We start from the raw sequence: 19,554 nt of genomic DNA on the forward strand, positions 1-19,554 counted from the left end.
ATAACCTAGTTGTCAGAATAAAAAAATTTCTGGTCCGAAAAGAGGAGTAATGTTTTTAGAACATCTGTCGGTTAGAATTTTGATCATAGATGCACTAAAATTTAATTCATTTACTTCTTATTTATTTATTTATTATTGTTACAATTTTCATTATTTTATTTATTTGTTTTTGGGATAAGTTGACTTTCACTTTATATCAGATGTCGTGAGCATGTGATATCATTCGGTCTTTTCTGGTTATTTCTTTCTTGACAGTTTTTCTAAAAACCTTCCATATACATATGAATCAGGATACTTCTTGATTCTTCTCTTTCTCGAGTTTTATATGAATGGGGTTTTCAAATTTCATAAATCAATTAATATCACTCAAGTTGTTAGTCTACTAGTATTAATAAATATTTCAAACGTTCACATTTGCGCTTCGTATTCCTATAATATAATTTTAAAAATTGACTATAGTCATATATATGATAAAAGATGGGTTTCTTTTGCTACAGTTTTTATTTCCTATGAATTATGTGCATTTTGTTTCAGATGATGAAACTAAATGACAAAATTATACAAACTGCTTATTCACTCTGTAATACAGAGAAAGAGTATTTGAATAAGTTTTGTTCTCTGGCTTATAAACACACTATAGAAACATATTAAAATCATAAAAAAACAGAAAAAAATAGATTTATTATTAACCAATTCATTTCATAAACTCTGTTTTTTTCTGTGGACTCAGTGGTTTTAGAAGCATTTCTTAATATTTTGGTTCAAGTATTAAATAGAATTTATATATTAACACATATTTACAGTAAAATAATAATTGGGAAAAAATGTCTGCCATCTTTTCAAATTTTAACAAGTTAGGACAAGTAATAATTAAAAATGCAAAAGAATGCAAATAATAAATAAAAACTGCAAAAGAATTAAAGATAAGTATAACGGAGAATTCTGCAATTTTCCAATTAGTATTTTTCCCCTTTTAGAAAGCAATCGTGCTATACAAATCCAGTAAATTTAGCTGAACGAAAAATTGATGATGACGAGGACGACAACTGCCACATCAATTATCGTCCTTGTCATCTGACCGCTGTTAAAACTTACTTGGTCCATCCCAAAATAGCCCTAGAGTTGCTTTAAAATGGGACATTATCAAAACTAAACTAAACTTTTGTCTGTTTTTCAGTTGTTATTTTTATCATTCAGTTTATAGAATGGGATTTTTTAAATGTTATTGTATCAAGCATATTTTAATCAAAGTGACTAATAGAACGGAAAGATTGTATAAAAAATTAAACATCGTAATTTTTTTAAGCAGCCTGTTTGTTAATTAATACAACTTAAATTATTGTTGCCTACACCATTTAAAGCATTTTTCGAAGTAGAAGCGTATATAAATTTTTAACAGTATGAAATCAGATATTTCACCTCGATAAGAGTGTTCAGCCTACATAGTATACATGTATAATAGCAAAGGAATTGAGATTTAGAGGATTTTATCTTTTTCGGGCAGAATCTAGGATGATTATGATTTCCTTGTTTAAAACATGTAAAAGAAAGTGTGAAAAAATACTAAGAACATATTTATATAATTTTTAATATTTATTAATTTGTTAGTGTTACTATCATACGGATAAAATAATCATAATCATGGAATCGTAATCTAACAGAGAAATATGTAAAACTATGTAATGTACAAGTATAAATTTCTGTAAGTATTTTGATGTTAATAAAATATTTCCAATATTATTCTCATCACAGTTGTCAAAATAATTATGAGTATGAGATGCTTTATATGAGAAGAGCAAAAAGATTTTTGATTGCTTACTTCATTAGCATTTGAGAGATGGGTAAAATAACATTAATTCCATAATCGATCGTATGTATGAAAGTGCATTAGACCAAAGATGAAAACACATTTAAAAAATTCAGTGAAGATTCGAACCTTTGGACCAAAACAACGTAGAATTTAGGCTTGATTCGTCTATGCCAATTTATTTTTAAAATTTACTCTTAATTATATAGCAAGGATAATATTCATACAAAAAATATTTTTGATATTGTCGTACTGTGAGAAAATATAAATCCAGTAACGAAAGCGGTGGGAAATATCTTCATAAAACATAATTTAAAATAATTTTTTTAAACTTATTAAAATCTAACAAAAATTGTATGAAAATTAAAATTGATATTACTAAAACGTTTTTTTATTTTAAAAAAGTGCTTAAATGTTATTTTGCACAATAACATCTTGCTCCGAATTACTAGAAAAAAAATATTAAATTTTTGATTAAATTTTAATTAAAAATCTGATTAAATTATTAAATACTATTTCTAGATGAACATTTACTAATTAAAAAGAACTATCTATCAAATTTGGTAGCTTTAAGTTCAAAGGTTTGCCCTGTAGTGAGTTTTAAACAAATTTTTTTATCATGTATGTTGCAATATATAAAAACATGCCAACATACAAACATTTTGATGTCAAATATATATGTTATGATAAAAACAGATAAAAATTAAAAATTGCACTGGTAATTTGGCAGTCAGTCATTTTAAGAGCAAACATAACATTAGGAAAAGAAAAGAGTTGCTTCTTATAGTTCAAACGTTTAATAAATAAATTCTGAAAATTCCGATATGCATTCAAAATTTAAAAAAAAAAAGTAAAAGTAGTATTTGGAAAACTTCCCAGGAATTCTGTGAAGAGAAAAGTGGCGGGAATAATTATTCTTTCCAACTGAACTACTTCGCCAAAACCTTCGAAACTTTTCTGAAACGGGTTTCTAAACTTCACACTTTCTGCACATTTCTTCAAAGCACTTTTTAAATCAAATAAAAGCAAAATAGACTATTCAATTTTAAGAGGAGAAGTACTTTATGCTTGAAAAGACTTGTTCTCATTGAGTAAAGTAATAATTTAATGTTTTATACTTACTCATTGATTTATCTTTATCAATGAGCAGATAAAGATAAATCAATGAGTAAATACTGATTTATCTTTATAAGAATTCTATTGAGAAATAAAAGTGATAATCATTATTCTAAATAGAATCCAAACGTACATTAGAATTCTATTTAGAATAATAATTATCACCTTTATTTCTAAATAATTCTAATGTATAATTATTTAACTCAAATAATACTACATTGAGCCAATTGAGCTCATTTCGATATACTTTGCAAAAGTGGTCCTTCCATTGCTGGGAACATTAAATATTGTGATAATAACCGAAGATTCAGAAGGAAAAAAAATTGTTAATTCTTGTGATGTAATATTATATCTTAAGTGTGATGTCCTATCACTTTGTTGTGCAATAAGTACACGATTAGGCAAATTTATTCTTTTTTTGATCACAAATTACAACTGACATCCTTATGACATCGATACAGTTGAGAAGAGGCCTACCTGGATATTTTTATTGCATTTGAGGAACACCATGATGACTTCCTGGATTTTTTATATGACATATGCTAAGAATTCATAACTCAATTGTTTAAATACGTAATGAACTGTACAGCATTTTAAATAAATGCTGAATTCCCCTAAGACAATATTTGAAAATGACTCTGCGATTATCTGAGTTTCCACTAATAATAAAGGAGATTGTGCACGTTGTCACTCTAAAGTTGTTTTTTCTTATGGCATTTGTCATAGACAAGCCCGCTGATGAAGGCAGCGATTGTAAGCCGAGAGAGCGTGTCTTGTTTTAGTAGCGCCTTCTAGGGCAAAGAGTACGTCTTAGCTACTCATGCGTCACATTCGCTTGCACAACCTCCTTTTTTTTTGGGGGGGGGCACATTCACACACGTTACAGATAGAACATAGATGAAGAACAACCATGCCCGAACCGGGACGCCCAGATCACAGGGAAGACGCGCTACTCCTATGCCAGGGCGCCGTCCGCACTCTAAAGTACAAATCGTTTCATCTGGAACCGCCAAATTTGGGGCAGATATACTTTGAAGAGTAAAAATATGTCCCTTAGAGTGATTTTTAAAAAAATATATATTTAGAATTTTAATAATTAAAAGTTAAGCTAGATTTTGAAATTTTCTTATTATAACTCCTGAAAATACTATTGTACAAAACTGATTTTTACACCATTTTAAAACTCATCTTTTTTAATTATGTCAGTTTAAGTGTTGTGAAATTTTTTTCTGAATTTTGAAAAGATTTTTTTTTTTTTTTTTACATATTTTTAACAGTATATTGTATACTTTTCCTTGAAATTCAAATCGCTTTCATTGTATCATTAAATATTTAATCGCATAATTTTTTTCCATTGTTTGAAAAGAAGGAAAAAATATTCTGTTTATTATTTGATTAGTGAAAAATAAGAAAGTGAAGTAACAGCAACGTGAGAGTTAGAAGATGGATCACTCAGACCGTAACGTTTTTAATAGTATTATGATGCCATGGGACTTAACTCAGCATTTTGAACAGACCAGAGAATATGTGATCTACAATAAAAGTGAAATGTTTAATTTCTTCAAATATATTAGTTATTATAAATCAAGCAATTTCTTTATATCGAAAACCTTAGTCAAAAATTGTTTTTTCTATCTCAATTAAAAACAACAAAATATTTTTTACACATGGCAAGTAATTTTTTTAGTTGATAACTAATTTGGAAAATGCTGTGCTTTGTAAATAAATAATAATTATTATTATATATTAAACTAATGCTTCTAATAATCGGAAATTTTATAAATTAGCACTTAATTGAAACAAAAAGGTTGAAATGGCACACTTTACTTCGTGGAGCTGAATAGAGAAAAAAATTATGATAACAAAGCACGGTTATTACAATTTGAACAGATTAGAAAATGGATTTGGAATAAAACTATTATTTTTATTTGGTCGGATATTAGAATAAATCAATTTTTTCATTTCGTTCGATTTACAATTTAAAATCATGATCCCAGATCTTTCTAGAAGAAATATTTTTATGTTCTTGAGAATGTCTTTAATATCCCAGGTAACACAGCTTGTTGCACAATATTGTACAGTATTGAGCCATATTATATAATATTAATCAATATTATATAATATTGATCAATGTCATACAATATTGTACAGTATTGGGCCATATTATATAATATTAATCAATATTATACAATATTGATCAATGTCATACAATATTGTACAGTATTTGTGTGCTGCTAGGGATGCATTTCAGAAATGTTTCAGGGAATTTTACAATATAGAAGTATTGGGAAATGACAAGCACAAGTTTGTTGGCAGCGTTGATACAAATTTTTCTTTTTCTCTTCTTTGAATACATAATTTTATTCTTACAATATTTAAGATGGATCTTGGTTATACTTTAAAACTATAAAAAATATGTCAACTTTGTTGAAGGTAACTGATGTAGTCATGTTGATTTCAGTCACCACTGGTCATTTACAAAACATGAGGACAGCAGAAATGGATGAGCAGTAATTCTGAAATGTAAAGATAATTTTTTTTTATCATTGAATTACAACTGATGAATTACATAACAATATTCTTTCATGAACAAAAAGTTCAAGCTATAACCAGTGATTATCCATCTTCATGATTTATCAGATATTTCACACAAAAATTTTTGATCTGCACCGTCTGTAAATTAACTAGAACATTTCAGCGGAAAGAAACTATACTAATGTAAACATCTGTAGAAATTTGCTTCGGTATTGAGGTAGATATCGTCTGTGACTGTCGAGTACAGTGCTGAGTCTTGTCAAAATGCTGATCAATTAAAGAATTCTTGCTGTCCTAAATGAGGCTTTGGCAAATCCGGTTCGATGTAATCCGTTAAACACAGAGACAAGGTTTATATTCAATGATATTCATCTCTTTTCCAGCGATACTCAATATTTCTAACTTTTCTTTAATGGCAGGTTCAATATGGAAAATTTGTGGCCTGGTCTTCCTCTTTTTTAATTAATACGTTAATCTGTTTCTTATGAAGATATTAAAGAATCAGACACTTCTGAAATTCCTGGTAATTCTCTTCTCTATTTTCTAAAAACGTCTTCCCCGTCCTTTATGTTGTGCTTTGATGGGTATATTTTGGATTGAATTTAGATGTATATTTGTAATTTTCAGGCACTTGATGGTACATTTTCTTCAAAATCTCTAAATAAAGAGAACCTTTACATTGTAAAGGTTTTGATTAACTGTGAGAACGAAATTTATCTTTTATTAAACCCTGATTCATATGTTCAAACTAATTGAGCCACGATAGTTGTTGTTGCAGTCAAAATCAGCGCTATATCGCGAGTCTATTAAGAGATGTGACAGTTCTTCATTTGTAATTTGAAATGTGTATCAATTTAAATAGTTATCGCGAGTCATTATTTGCCGAGAATGAAATTGCATAATTCATAAATTTATTATAAAATATCTTATTTTTTCCTCTTTTGAATCACTACTTCTCCTAAAATGAAAGTAGCCCAAAAGTGGTCCTCTTAGAATAGGGCCCAAAGTAATCTACTGTCAACAGTTGAAATTTCACTCGGAAGCCTAGATTTGTTAAGCTTAACATTAAATATAAATAAAAGCAATAAAATGAATTAAACTTATTATTTCTTATTAGATAGAATTTTAATCGAGCAAAGAATGTTTATGGGCACACAGTTTAGTGTTAAAGTTCAAAAATTTTCTTTCATGTATGCTAGATCTAACTGTAATGAATTATTATGTACCATAATGAGAAGATTCAAAAGGAATTTTAGACATTGCAAATTTTCTGCATTTTTTTTTAAAGTAGTATGAATGTAAATATTAATGACAGTCTTATTCGTCCATCTATGAGGATTCAGCTTATGAAATTTAATTGGTTGATATACTTCTTATGGATCCGAGACTTTGTTAGAACCTCAAGCCATTGCTAAAAAATATATATTGACAATTTTTGCTTAAAATAATCTTTTATCGATTCCTTCGCACAGTTTCATTATGCTGTTTAACACTTCTCATGAAGCTCATGATTTCTGATGGCAAGTTGGGTGCTTTGTGGATGTTTCTGTGCCCACATCCAAACCTTCCATCCAGTTCCACAAAGACGGGCTTATGTAAGTGAGGGGATCTGGCCTCGATAGCCTTTTCCCATAATCTCTTTCCTTGTTCCGACCACACCATGCTATCATCTGCAGCGTGAAGAATAAGGATAGGGGCTGTGATATCACCGACTCGCTCGTCGCTGTTAAGATTGGTGTCCGGGTGTCGAGTTCTTTCAGAACAGAACATTTCAAACAAAGGCAATCGTCTGTGAAAAAAAGACAAAGGAAAGGTGCGCGTGGCGTCTGCGATGCTGGTGAAGGGGGCTTCCAGAACTATTGCGAAGGGGCTGTTGGTGTTATCTTTAGCCAAAGCTTGGCCCAGTCGCACAGCGATTCCTGAGCCCATGGAATGTCCCCAAACAATGATTCTGGAAGCAGAGACGCGCTTCAGAAGCCAGTGGTACATGGCTGTAGCATCCTCCTCCAGGGTCTGAGCTGTTGGAGAAATGTAAGTGGAATCGCCGAATCCTCTAAGGAAAAAATGTACATTCATTATAATTTTTTGCAGTGTAATGACTAGGGTCTGTACTGAAAAGATTTTCAACACATTAAGCCTTTATTGAAAATTAATAACTGTCTCTTATCTTTAAAAAAAAAAAAGAAGATATACAGAGATAGAAAATTTCAAATAAAAAGGATGATAAGAAGTATTTAAAAAAAGACAGAAGATATACGGAGATCGAATATTTCAGATAGAGAAGATGCTCAAAAGTATTAAAAAAGACAGAAAATATACAGAGATAGAATATTTCAGATAAAGAAGATGCTCAGAAGTATTTAATTCTTAATAATATTGTGAAATAAAATTTTAAGAAGTTTTTAAACAGTTTATATAATATATTTGTATAACATTTGTAATTTGATTATTGGACTGCATGCATAAGATTATTGTCTAAAGGATTGATTTTAGGTATCATGCTATTAATTGGAAAATTTTATATAAGCCTTTAACAAAATTACATCACACACACACTCACATACCATGCATTTTCATCTTAATTGTAGTTAATATAAACCATTATCAGGAGAAAAACAAATGTCAAAACAATGTTACCAATTTGTCAAAAAAACGATTGTCAAATTGGTAACATTTTCTGACTTATTTTAGGCATGGCTTTTTTTAGATTAGTCAAGAAAATTTGAGATTACCATTTTAGAAGCTAATTAAATAATGCCAATTTTCGTTTACATGTAGCATAATGAGGAGAATAAATGCATCTATATCATTACTAATTCACATTTACAAATAGCAGAATCAGGGAAATCATTACGTATCACCTACATTATTACCTTATTTGTGTCGACACCGGAAGGGGAAAGTAGATTTCTTTTGCCTGCTTTAGATTAGTAAGTTATCCTCTTATGTAAGAGGCATTAAGTATTGCATTTCCTTGGACAAGATAAAAAATCCAAAATTTAAGCTTATAATAAACTACTCATAATTATGAGGACAGAAGAGTTATGAAGAACCTGAATTTTAAACTTCTTTATGAATATATAGCAATGTATGAACTAAAACTGAATTTTGTCTTCAAAGTAAGATTAATAAAATATTTTGGAACTATTTCTTATCAAAAATATTTCATAGGAAGGTTCAGAAAAAAATCTGCTCTGTCTGCCATTTCCACCTCTAATTTTTCAGATTGATAGGATAAAAGAAGGTGCAATAGTATGTAACTAAAGAGAACTTTTTTAATAAAGTGTCACATGTATAGATTAAACTGCCGCGGTACTAATAAAATGGGAGGAATGAGGAATCAACCTCAACATTAGTATATATTAGCTCAATTTTCGTTTCAGTTGAATTAATTATTCAATTTTATATTGATACATTACCCATATACTGTAACATTCCCCGTTTCCCAGTACTGATAAGACATTTACAGCCAGCTATGTCGTCGCTGTTACTTACTAAACGCCTCGAGAAAGCCAGATGGTGGATCTTTACACCCGGGTGGTCTCGCATCTGTTCATTAGTGACTACAATGAAAGACCACATGTGGAATTCCTCGTCCAAGAGGAATTGATAGTACCTTCAAAGAGAAAGGGGCGTCCAAACATCTGAATGCTAGATGTTTCTCTTTGTGAAAGGGCCTTCCCACGACCCATTGGCGCCGCTGAGAGAGCATATTGCTGAACCCCGATTGGGCGAAAAAGAGCTCAAATGATCAATGTAAATTAAGGGGCGGAGATTGTCGCCGAAATAAAGTGCGGAGATTTTTTTTAAGAGGGAGAGAAGAAACGAATTGCAGGCGGACTGTTGGACGACGCCCACGAGTTCAGAGTCCGTGAACCAACTGAGTTTCAAGAAACCCTTCGACTTTGACTGTTGTATATCCTACTACAGGTGTAAATAACTATTTATTTTACCAAGATTAGAACAAGTTGTTCTTTGTATATATAGGGCTATAAAGTTAAGAATTGTCTGGAAATTCTGCTTCGCTATTTAATCAGTCTAGATCAGGACAATACAATACTTATAATAAAGATGAATACTATTCTGTATTTCAAAGAAAATGTGTGTGTGTGTGTTTTGGTGATCTATAGAATAGATCATCTAACCTAAAGTTACCGAATTTTTCATAGATGTGCTTTGAAATGAGGAAACTCCTAAATATACTTAAAAATGTGTACCTAAGAGTGATTTTTTTAAAATTTATTATGAAAAATTGAATTTAATTATATTTTTAATAATGCCGGTTTAATTGTCATGTAAATGATTCCTAAATTTTTAACTTTTTAAAGAATTTTACTTTAGTTCGGAAAATAAATTTCATTGTTAAGCTGATATTCAAACTGTTTTTATTGTTTCATGATCATTTAATCCCAACAGTATATAGGAAAAGATTCTGTGTAATATCTGGATAGTTTTTGAGAGATATGGAAGCAAAATTAAAGTATCTCGACAGTATGAAAAATGGAGAAAGTTGACATTTACGTTTTTAAAAGAGCCATGATGTCATGGATTTGGCTGCGTTTGGATGATTCGTGCACATATTGAACTGAACAGGTGTAAAACTATTAAAATTATACAGCTTTAATATATGTTACAATCTGATGTTTAATTTTTTTTTCTTGGGGAATCATAGATATCTGTTTATGCATAAGATATTTAATTGAAAATAAACACAATCATTATTTCCGGCGAGACACCTAGTCGCCAAAGATGCTAATAATAAATAAAGTTGAATTCAGAGCTCTTCAGCGAATGCCCGAAAATTGAATGAAAATTCGATCATTACCATATGTATTTTTTTTAAATGCCTTTTTTTTTCTTTTTTTATCTTACGCAAAATAAATCAGATTTTGCTTTTAAATCTTTTTTTTTTTTTTTATCTTTTCTGTTTTTGCTCAGTATACTTATCTACTAAAACCGAATACATCTAAACTTTCTTTACATAATTCATCAGAATAAATGCATTTTAATTGTGATCAGAACTTCGAAACAAGAAAATGCCCTGCATTTAGAGTCAAAATTAAAGGAGAAAGCATATTTTTTTTTTTTAATTCAAATAAGTCTTGACTGAATTTTACTTAAGTTATAAATGTTATATTGCCTTAAAATTTGTTGTCCTTCAAAATTCTCATCTAATTATCCTGAATAATTCCCATTTTTTTCCCACTTACTGATGATGCCAATCGTGACGTTTCAGATACTTTGAATTTTCCTTAAAAACAGGTAAGAAGCTGAGAGTTATGAATGGGAGTAAAAAAATAAATAAAATAAAATAAAACGGGCGATAATAATTCGTGCACAAAGAATGTAACAGAACTCCTGTTTTCAAAGAAGGTAATTTTATCTGTCTGACATGACTTTTCCTCAAACATCCATCGTCTGAAAATATGAATGAGGTACTAAATCCATTGTTTGAAATTAGCAACGACACTTCACTCTTCCTGGTCATTACATTATGAAAAGCGCCCTATCAAGGTCAAAATAAAGCTCTATGCACAATGCCATCTCAATTAATGATGACTTTGCACTTCCCAGACAAGGCTGAATAGGATGAAACGCTTTTTATGCTTAAATTGCATTTCTGATAAATAAATGGGAACGAAGTTTTCAAGGCAAGTTTGGATTTATTCTTGAAAAGGTAGTGCTGACATTGAAAGAAGCAAATATATGAATTTTCGGTAGCCAGTGTCAATTTATGTTGAAATGACTGATTATTTTTGATTTTAATGCTTGATATTGTCATGCAAATATAAGCAGGAAGATGGCGTATAAATAATTTTGTTTTAGAAAATTAAAATAATAATAATACAAAAAGAAAAAAAAACTATAGAATAAATAAATAAATGAAAATGAATAGCAAGTTTTAGAATTACTAAGGAATTATGGGATCACAGAAAAATCGTCTGTCATTCAATCAGACAGAAACACTAAGGAATTCTGGGAAGACAGAAGAAACATCTGCCACCCAATCAATGTTTCTTATTTTAGTCTGGAGTTGTGTATATATTTCTTTTATGTTCATGACAATATTACAATACTTTATTACCTATGGCTATGGAGGTAAATGATTTTTAAAGTTATTTCTCGTCTCTTTTATTCATATATTCTTTCATTCATATCTTTGAATTATTCAGATATTGTTTTAATTTGCTGGTTTATAAGAAATTTGGTTTATGAAAAAAAATATTCTTAAAAAAAGGAATTTAGTTATGAAGTATGGTTATGGGCGAGAGGCAATTTTAAGTATAATTTCTCTATTTGGATTATTCATTATTTCAGTATATAAGCATATAGGGCATGCATGCAAAGAGTGCATTAATAATTTTTCAAAATAAAATTCCATATATTTCCCTTATTTCTCGCTCTATTTTTTCTTTCAAAATGCCTGAGTGAATATTATTTAGAATAAGATGGATGGAATTAGCTTTAATTAATGGTTTGTCAGTTGAAAGTAAGAAATTTTTACTTAACTGATAAAAATTTTATTGTATCATGTTATGCTAAATTTTACAGTTTTATGCTGTTAAAATCGTTTACAAATGAAATTGCATCGATCACTTTGTTTTGTCAGTTGAACAGTGTAAATGAGCGGTTCTGTGCCGCAAAAAGAAAGTGAGTTGTGTTAAATATTGAAATTATGTTTAAATTATAAGATTATTCGAAAACAGTGGAAAATGGGCAAGGTAAATCGCAAATAACTAAAGATGTTTTATTTTTTGTATGCTAAAACAGAAAAAAAAATGGACAAAAGATGTAAACAAACTTTGAAAAATTAATGCTTTTTCGAAATATCGAGTTTCTTTTCAACTAAGACATTTTAAATTATGTATTTCTGTTTCAGCAAAGTAGAAAAAATATTTTTAGTATCTTTTCTCTTATGTGTTTGATGTGTTGACTCACCTGTAGTCAAAGGTTATGACATGAGCTTGCAGAGGTCCCTCAGATAAAACTTTGTACATGCTACGCCTGTAAGAGGCCGATCTGGATTCTGCACTGCCATGGAGGTACAATACTACTGGTAGGTCGTCAGCAGACAAGGTGGATCGTGAATGACAGTAGCTTGAAGGGGGTACATGCCAAACACCCAGAATAATTCCAGGGGTGGTTTTCACGAAAAAGTGTCTTGTATTGTTTAACCCATAATATTCAGGATGTGAGAGAGTCTGAAAAAAGCAAAAAAATTATATTTTTTAATAAACTAATTATTTTTTATATCTTAACATTTATTATTCGAGACAGAATATTACATATAATTTTTAATAACTTGAAAATTTCAGACGCCTGATTTTAGAGATATAGAGAATTTATTATTAAATGTATTTTTAATACTATAGATCACAAATGAAAATAAATATATATGTAGTGACATGCGTTAAAACTGTATAAACAATTGAATGCTACGATTTAAAAACACTCTTTAATACTTAACTTTCGGTAAGAATAGGTTGTATATTATAATCCCATTTCTAATTTTTAAACAGTTTTATAGGATATTATCAAATTTTACTTAAACATTTTTATTAAAATTAGATACCCGGCCTAAAAATTAACTGTGTAGAATAAAAATGAAAGAAAGTTCACATATGAATAAAAAGGAAATGATAAAACGGAAAAATAAGGAAAAAAATTTATTTCAAACTAAATCACTATAAATAGGTATTCAAAAACATATCAATTGTTATATACTGATTAAATAAAATACTAAATGTGTAGAAAGGAATAAAAATTTTCTTTACACACAATGTATTTATTTGATAAACCATATTAAAAATTATTCTGTTTGAAAGCATTCATTTTAAGAAACCAAGAATGTCGATGAAGCTTTTTTTATTATCTACAGTTATTTCCTAATCATCCAGCTTTCAACCAGCTCTATGAAAATTTAATTTCTTTAGGTTGGCATATTAAAAAATTTGATAACAATCTTTTCAGTGCTATATATGTTTCAAGTAGCACCTATAAAACAAAAGGTCTAAAGAAAAATAATACAGATAGATGTATTCGTCTTCGATGAAATGGGTCGTGTCATCTTCGGTTATCCCTTACTTCAACAGCTTCATGAGGAAATATTATTCGATGGCACTACATAGGCAGTTCTTTCAGTTTGATGAAGTTTCTCCAGAAAGTGGTTGAAATCTAATTTAACATTAGTCCTTTCACCTTGCCAAGAATGCCAAGTAACCAATCATATATAAAATAAAAAAATAACTGTTCGGTTATTATAAATCGGTTATTATCAACCACCTTGATTCTCGAGTTCGGTGATTTGGCATTGTTGATAGCCTTAGCAAAGTGCAAGAGCCTATAAACTAATTTCAATCCAGAAGGCGACAATGTAAAGTAACAGCGTTTCGAAAGAGAGACAAGGAAGACGACGCGGAAATATTCAATAACAGTTTGTGCAGGCTCCCTTTATTTATCTCTCGATCTAGCAGTTCTCGGACAACTGCTTTATGCAAAAGTAATATTACAAGAGATTTGATGAATAATTCTTTATTTAAAGCGAAGTTCTCAAAAACGCGTGGGTAGAGTGACACTTCAGAATAGAGCATACGGAAATCATGTAAGAATGCTCGTTGTCGTTAGTGTTCTTATTTGAATTAGAATCTCACAGTTACCATTCAATTGCAAAACAGGGAAGGTCTGTTCGAATCTGCACCATAGATTTTCTCAATGATAGATAATATGGGATGCTTGTTTTAATGAATGGTAATAGAGAGAAGTTTAATTCAAAAAAAGTGAAAAGAAACTTTATATTATCCACCTCGCCTCCCCCCCCCTGCGAAAAAAGTAGACAGAGAGAATTAGAATAAAACTTTTCATTTTATGTCTTCAAAAATGAGCCATTCATATATTTCATAAGCATCTTTTGCACTAGTTTTAAAGATATTTATCCTAGGGAGTTTCAGTTGAAATACTTTTACTTCTTAAAATCAAAGTCAAGATAGTAGAAAACAGCTTTTTAATTCCTTGCCTATTTCGATTCAAAGAAAGTAAACTGAAAGTATATAAATATGCTAAAAAATTTTAATAAAAATAATGGTTAAGAAAATAATATTAATTATTTTTTATAAAAAACATAATGATTAAATATAGGTAATTTCCATTAAAAAATTTAATTTCCTTGTATTAAACAGTTAAAGGATAAAAGTCATTAAATGCCTTCACCAACTAAAATGTTGACGGTAATAGTTACCGTTTCCGTTTTAGTTAAATCTCTTATGCAAAAATGGCTATTCCTTGTTTTCGTAAGATTTTATTTTTTAAATTTTCAATGGACATTTAAGACTATTATTATTACAAAAGCCTTGCACTTATTCTACTCTTTGTTTTTATGAACACTCCAGTGACACCAAGTGAAATGATGTAACTGCCCTCGCTATTTGAACATCTAATTATATATTGCCAATATGCCGACTTCACTTTCTTATTCCTTATGCAAAATAAAATCTCAAAATAAAAATAGTGGGGCGTACTGTACGTCTAACAGAAGTTAGCTGGATTAAACAATAAAAAGAGTTATAAAACAGCAAGCATAATCATTCAGTTTATCCAATATATTTCCTAATATATTTTATATCTTATGAGCTTTATTTATGATTCCTCAAAAAATATGACAAAAAAAAAAAGAAAGTAAAATTCATCACTATTTTATCACACACACAAAAAAAAATAAGCATATTAAATGTCTTTATTTATTTAATTTTTTTTTACCTTTAAACAAAAGAAGATAAACAAATAATTAAATATTTATATTATCATTGAAAATGGTTTAAATTTCATCGCAAAAAATAACAAACAGAAAAGCCTTATTGCTCAATGTTTTTTAAAGAATTCAACAAAATTAGAGGGGAAAATGAATGACAACTAAACTAATACTATAAAATAAATTTTCTCTTTTTTCCATTTTAAAGTAGCATAGAAGTTATTTTTAATCGAAACTATTTTTCATAAATTACAGCCAAAAAATGCTACAATTTTGCAAAATTTTTAATTAAAATTTTTAAAATTCGTTCCGAAAAACTAAGGTTGTATTGTTATATATGCAAGGTAGAAAACTGATTTGATTTCCAAAACCTCGAAATTTTTTGTGCGGTATTTTCAGGTTAAATTAATTTTATACTTTTTTTTTTATTTAAACGTCAACTGAAATCCAGTTAAATTTTAATTTTTCAGACCATTGTTCTTTAAAAAAAAAATTATGTTTTCTAATTTCCATGCAATTCAGTGATATCCAAACTTAGCAATTGACTTTATTAATTAACAAATCAACAATTTTGGTAAGCACATTTTTGTTTGAGTTTTTAGATTGTATTAAAAAAGGTTTCTGATTTATTTTTACTATTTTGTCTAAAATTATTTTTAAATTTAAATTAAATATTTTATACACGAGAGATTGAAACCAATTCTGTTGAAAGGAGCTTACGATTAAAAGTTTTATAATCTCATTTTGTGATAGTATTATCTGCGCCAGCATTGAAAAAACTTGCTTAAATGGATATTAAAAGCAACCCATAAAAATCCTCTCGTTTTGAATGTTGCGAAGAAGGGAGGAATCTTTCGGAATTTGTTATGCCTAAAGGCCTTTAAATCTGGCTCTACGAGATACATAGTTCCACTAGGTCAAACCGCAGAGTTGAATTCAGAGTTGAACTCTGGGTCAAACTGCAGAGAAGAACATTCGATACTTCCACATTATAGCGGCCTTCGAGATTCAATCGCCACCCGACGGCGAAATACATATATCTCCAAGGTGTTGTTGAAATCTCGCCAAAATAAATAATACTAATAGTTTCAAAATCACAGCTGTGATGTTGGTGTAATCCTAAGGTCCTTAAGTAAGTCATAGGACCATGATAATGCAGAAAACAGCAGATAATGAAGATTCTCCTTATCTATGATTACAGAGAAGATCATTTGACCCACAGAGAGGATTCTCCTTCTTCGTGAATCAAAATGTATCTTCCATGTAGAGCGCCAACAGATACAAGTGCACATTAGCTTTAATTATTAATAGAGATTCAAGATATATATATAATACTATTCTCTAGATTGAAACAAAGTTCTTCCATGGTAGCAAAGAACAGGGAGGATCAATTTTCGAATTTTGAGCATGATTTGTTCTTTTCGTAGGTCACGGTCAAATTTGTGAAGGCTGAATTCGTAAAGTAGGTAACCGAATCCGTTGTTATTTTCGCTTCTGGCCATGACTGGTGAAAAAAATGTTTGATCTCTTAAACGTCCCGGATGAACTTGTTTATGTAGGACATGCAGAAGCTAGAGGAAAATAAAAATTCAATAAAACGTCGTGGTAGCCATTGGGTTCAAATAATGGCTTTGCACACATTGTCTGACTCAATCAATTAACACGGTAAATCTGTTACTTTGTATCCACTATAACCAGATCCCAATTCATTGGATTTCTTTCTCGACAGTCACTTGAGCCTGTTCAAATATGACGATATGTCAAACTCGTGCATAGAATAGTATACTTGTTTTCTCTTAAATATGAAATTATGTCAAAATGGCAATAAAAAAAGGACAAAAACAACTTAAAACATAAGTATCTTTGGTGTCCTTCATATTCTTATACAAATTGGGAACACAGAATTGTCCCAAATAGGATATGTTATATAATTAGAAGATTAAATAAATTCGTATGTCAGCACAATTTGTGAGCATTGTGATTCTTCTCACGCCTGTAAATAAGTTAGATGACCTCGTTGTCTGAATCTTACTTCTTTTCGATCGATATTAACTTCATCTTTCCTTCGATAGATATTAACAGCCTGCACGATATTCATTTTTAAGGCGTTGTAAATTTTGTTATACTATTTTGAACAGCAAATGCAATAATTTATTTCACATCACTCTCATTTTCCTTTTTCTGGCATTATACTTTTCACTGTAAGCTGTAATGTCAACATTCTGTAAAATGATTCCTTTATTTTAGTTATAATTGTACTTTTTCCTCTGTGTGAAATGAGAATTGCATCGATGTTTTCGCTATCATTATCGATTTTACATGGTCTGCAACTATTCCAATCTAATTATTGTTTCATTTGATATTCACTGAGAATTCTTTGGAGTTATTTTTCCAATAATCAAACGTCATACATAGTTTCAAAAACATAGTTGCTGAGATTTTGACTTAGCGTCATTTTTAATGACCGGATTTGGCGTCAGATTCTTTGTCGGAAAGTTCGAGATTTCCAGGTTCGGCGAAGGTCGGTTCTTAAGTCACGGGGAAATTTCTAGAAAGTTCAATCCTTCATTTCACTCCAACCATAAAAGACAAATTGCTCTGAAGTTAAGTTTAAAGCAGAATCAAAGCAATCATGTCTAAGCAATTATAAGCACAGCTTTGCCGTGCACTTTATCCCTCAATAACTCATTTTCGTTTGGAATTTTTTTTAATTAGATTTGACCGAGCTATTCAATGTGGCGAATGACTTCTGCGATATCTGCTTCTAATCTATTATATCACTGTTGTTTGTGCTCTATTGCTCTATTGTGTTTTGAATTATATAAGCATATTCCGTTACTCATCCGAATTTGTGACTTTTTTACTGTAAAAATCATTTGTAAATCAAAATGGTTTTAATCCAAGGAATCTATTTCATCGTTTGCGCTTCCTTTCCCAAGATATAATGCAATAATACCAATACGGGGTGAAATTAACTGTCTATAGAAAGGATGGTGTGTAACGTTCACATTTGTGATACGCAGTGCAATAATTTCGGAAACAAACGCAAAGAAATAATTTTTCTAATAAAAATTATACGAACCTTGCCGAAAGAAAAAATAATAATAGAAGAATACATTTCAAACTAATTGTAAAATACAAAAAATGAGAATCTTTCTTTGATATTTAATTTTAAAACTATGTGTTGCGTTTTGGTCAAGTTCCGTAATTCGAAGTATGTTATACTGAAAATAAAATATGGAACTGGAAATTTGATCAGGTCTTAACATGAAATTCGAGTATTTATTCTCAATTATGGTCAATAAACATTCCCTGGGGACAAACTTAATTAGTAATTTGCACAAATTCTTTCGTGATTAAAAAAAAAGAAAAAAAATCAAGACATAAGTGAATGGGAGCAAAAATTTTCATTACCTTTACTTTAATAGAAGAAACTTTTGAAAAATATAATTATTCAAGATTTCAGGTATATCAAATTAAATATACTTTTTTTTAAATAAAATCATCCTACCTTAATGATCCGCATGACTTTTATGTAAGCAAAAGATCTATTCCAAAGATCAAGCTAGGCTTAGTTATGTAATTGTTAGTGCGGTGTTGAGTTGCACCCGCTTCCATTCATGTTAATAAATGAAAAAACTTGAGGATTATTGTATGCTTAAAATTTTGGAGATTCTGATGGCTATTAATATATTATTCTTAATGAATCAACGTATGACCACCACGTGACATTTGTTAAGAGCGCCTTGCCAGTTTATTTAGAATCCATTATGTACCAAGAAAAGAATAAAAAAGCATGGTGTCACAAAACACAGCATAAGACAATGTGTCGTTAGATATTAGCATGCTTATGTTGTACGTGTTCTTTTATGCTTTTCATACAACTTAGGATTGGTTAAACACATAATATTCATAAATTCACGAGTTTGAAATACATAATTTTCAATCTCGTGAATTTTTTGAACAAACTTGGAAGTTTGCCAGAGATTAAAACTCTAGAAAGCATGGAATTATTTATTAAATAACATGTACAGTTACATTTTTTGTGAGAGTGTGACTTAGAAGTGAAGAATTAGCGCCATATTAAGTCAAAAAAGAACATTTCTAAGAAATATCCATCTGATTAGATTCAACTGTTACAGATTACATTGAGTTTAATTTTCCTAGATTTTAATCGGAATTTGATGACTGTTTCTTATCTTACTTGATAAGTTATTCGATGTACAAATAATGCTACTTGTTTTTCAAATATATTGTTTTAATAAAAAAAAGATACCATCTGCTGATATTTCTGAAGTCGCATCTTTGCTATCAGAACAGCTTGTTTATTAAGAATGTAACCGATTATTGT

At 29.8% G+C, this 19,554-nt stretch overlaps 1 protein-coding gene across 1 annotated transcript in view; it reads right to left on the reverse strand.

The window, feature by feature from the left end:
- Positions 1-4,826: 4,826 nt before the first annotated feature.
- Positions 4,827-19,554, reverse strand: part of LOC129966662 (lysophosphatidylserine lipase ABHD12-like) — a 68,467-nt gene continuing 53,739 nt past the window's right edge. Inside the window, exons 4-5 of the mRNA XM_056081165.1 lie at positions 12,398-12,660; positions 4,827-7,511 (exon numbers count right to left, since the gene is read on the reverse strand). Coding sequence (XP_055937140.1) covers positions 6,911-7,511; positions 12,398-12,660 — 864 coding nt within the window. The 3' untranslated portion in view covers positions 4,827-6,910. The remainder of the gene's footprint in view (positions 7,512-12,397; positions 12,661-19,554) is intronic.

The sequence above is a fragment of the Argiope bruennichi genome, chromosome 4, assembly GCF_947563725.1.
Source record: "Argiope bruennichi chromosome 4, qqArgBrue1.1, whole genome shotgun sequence".
Classification (NCBI taxonomy): Eukaryota; Metazoa; Arthropoda; class Arachnida; order Araneae; family Araneidae; genus Argiope; species Argiope bruennichi.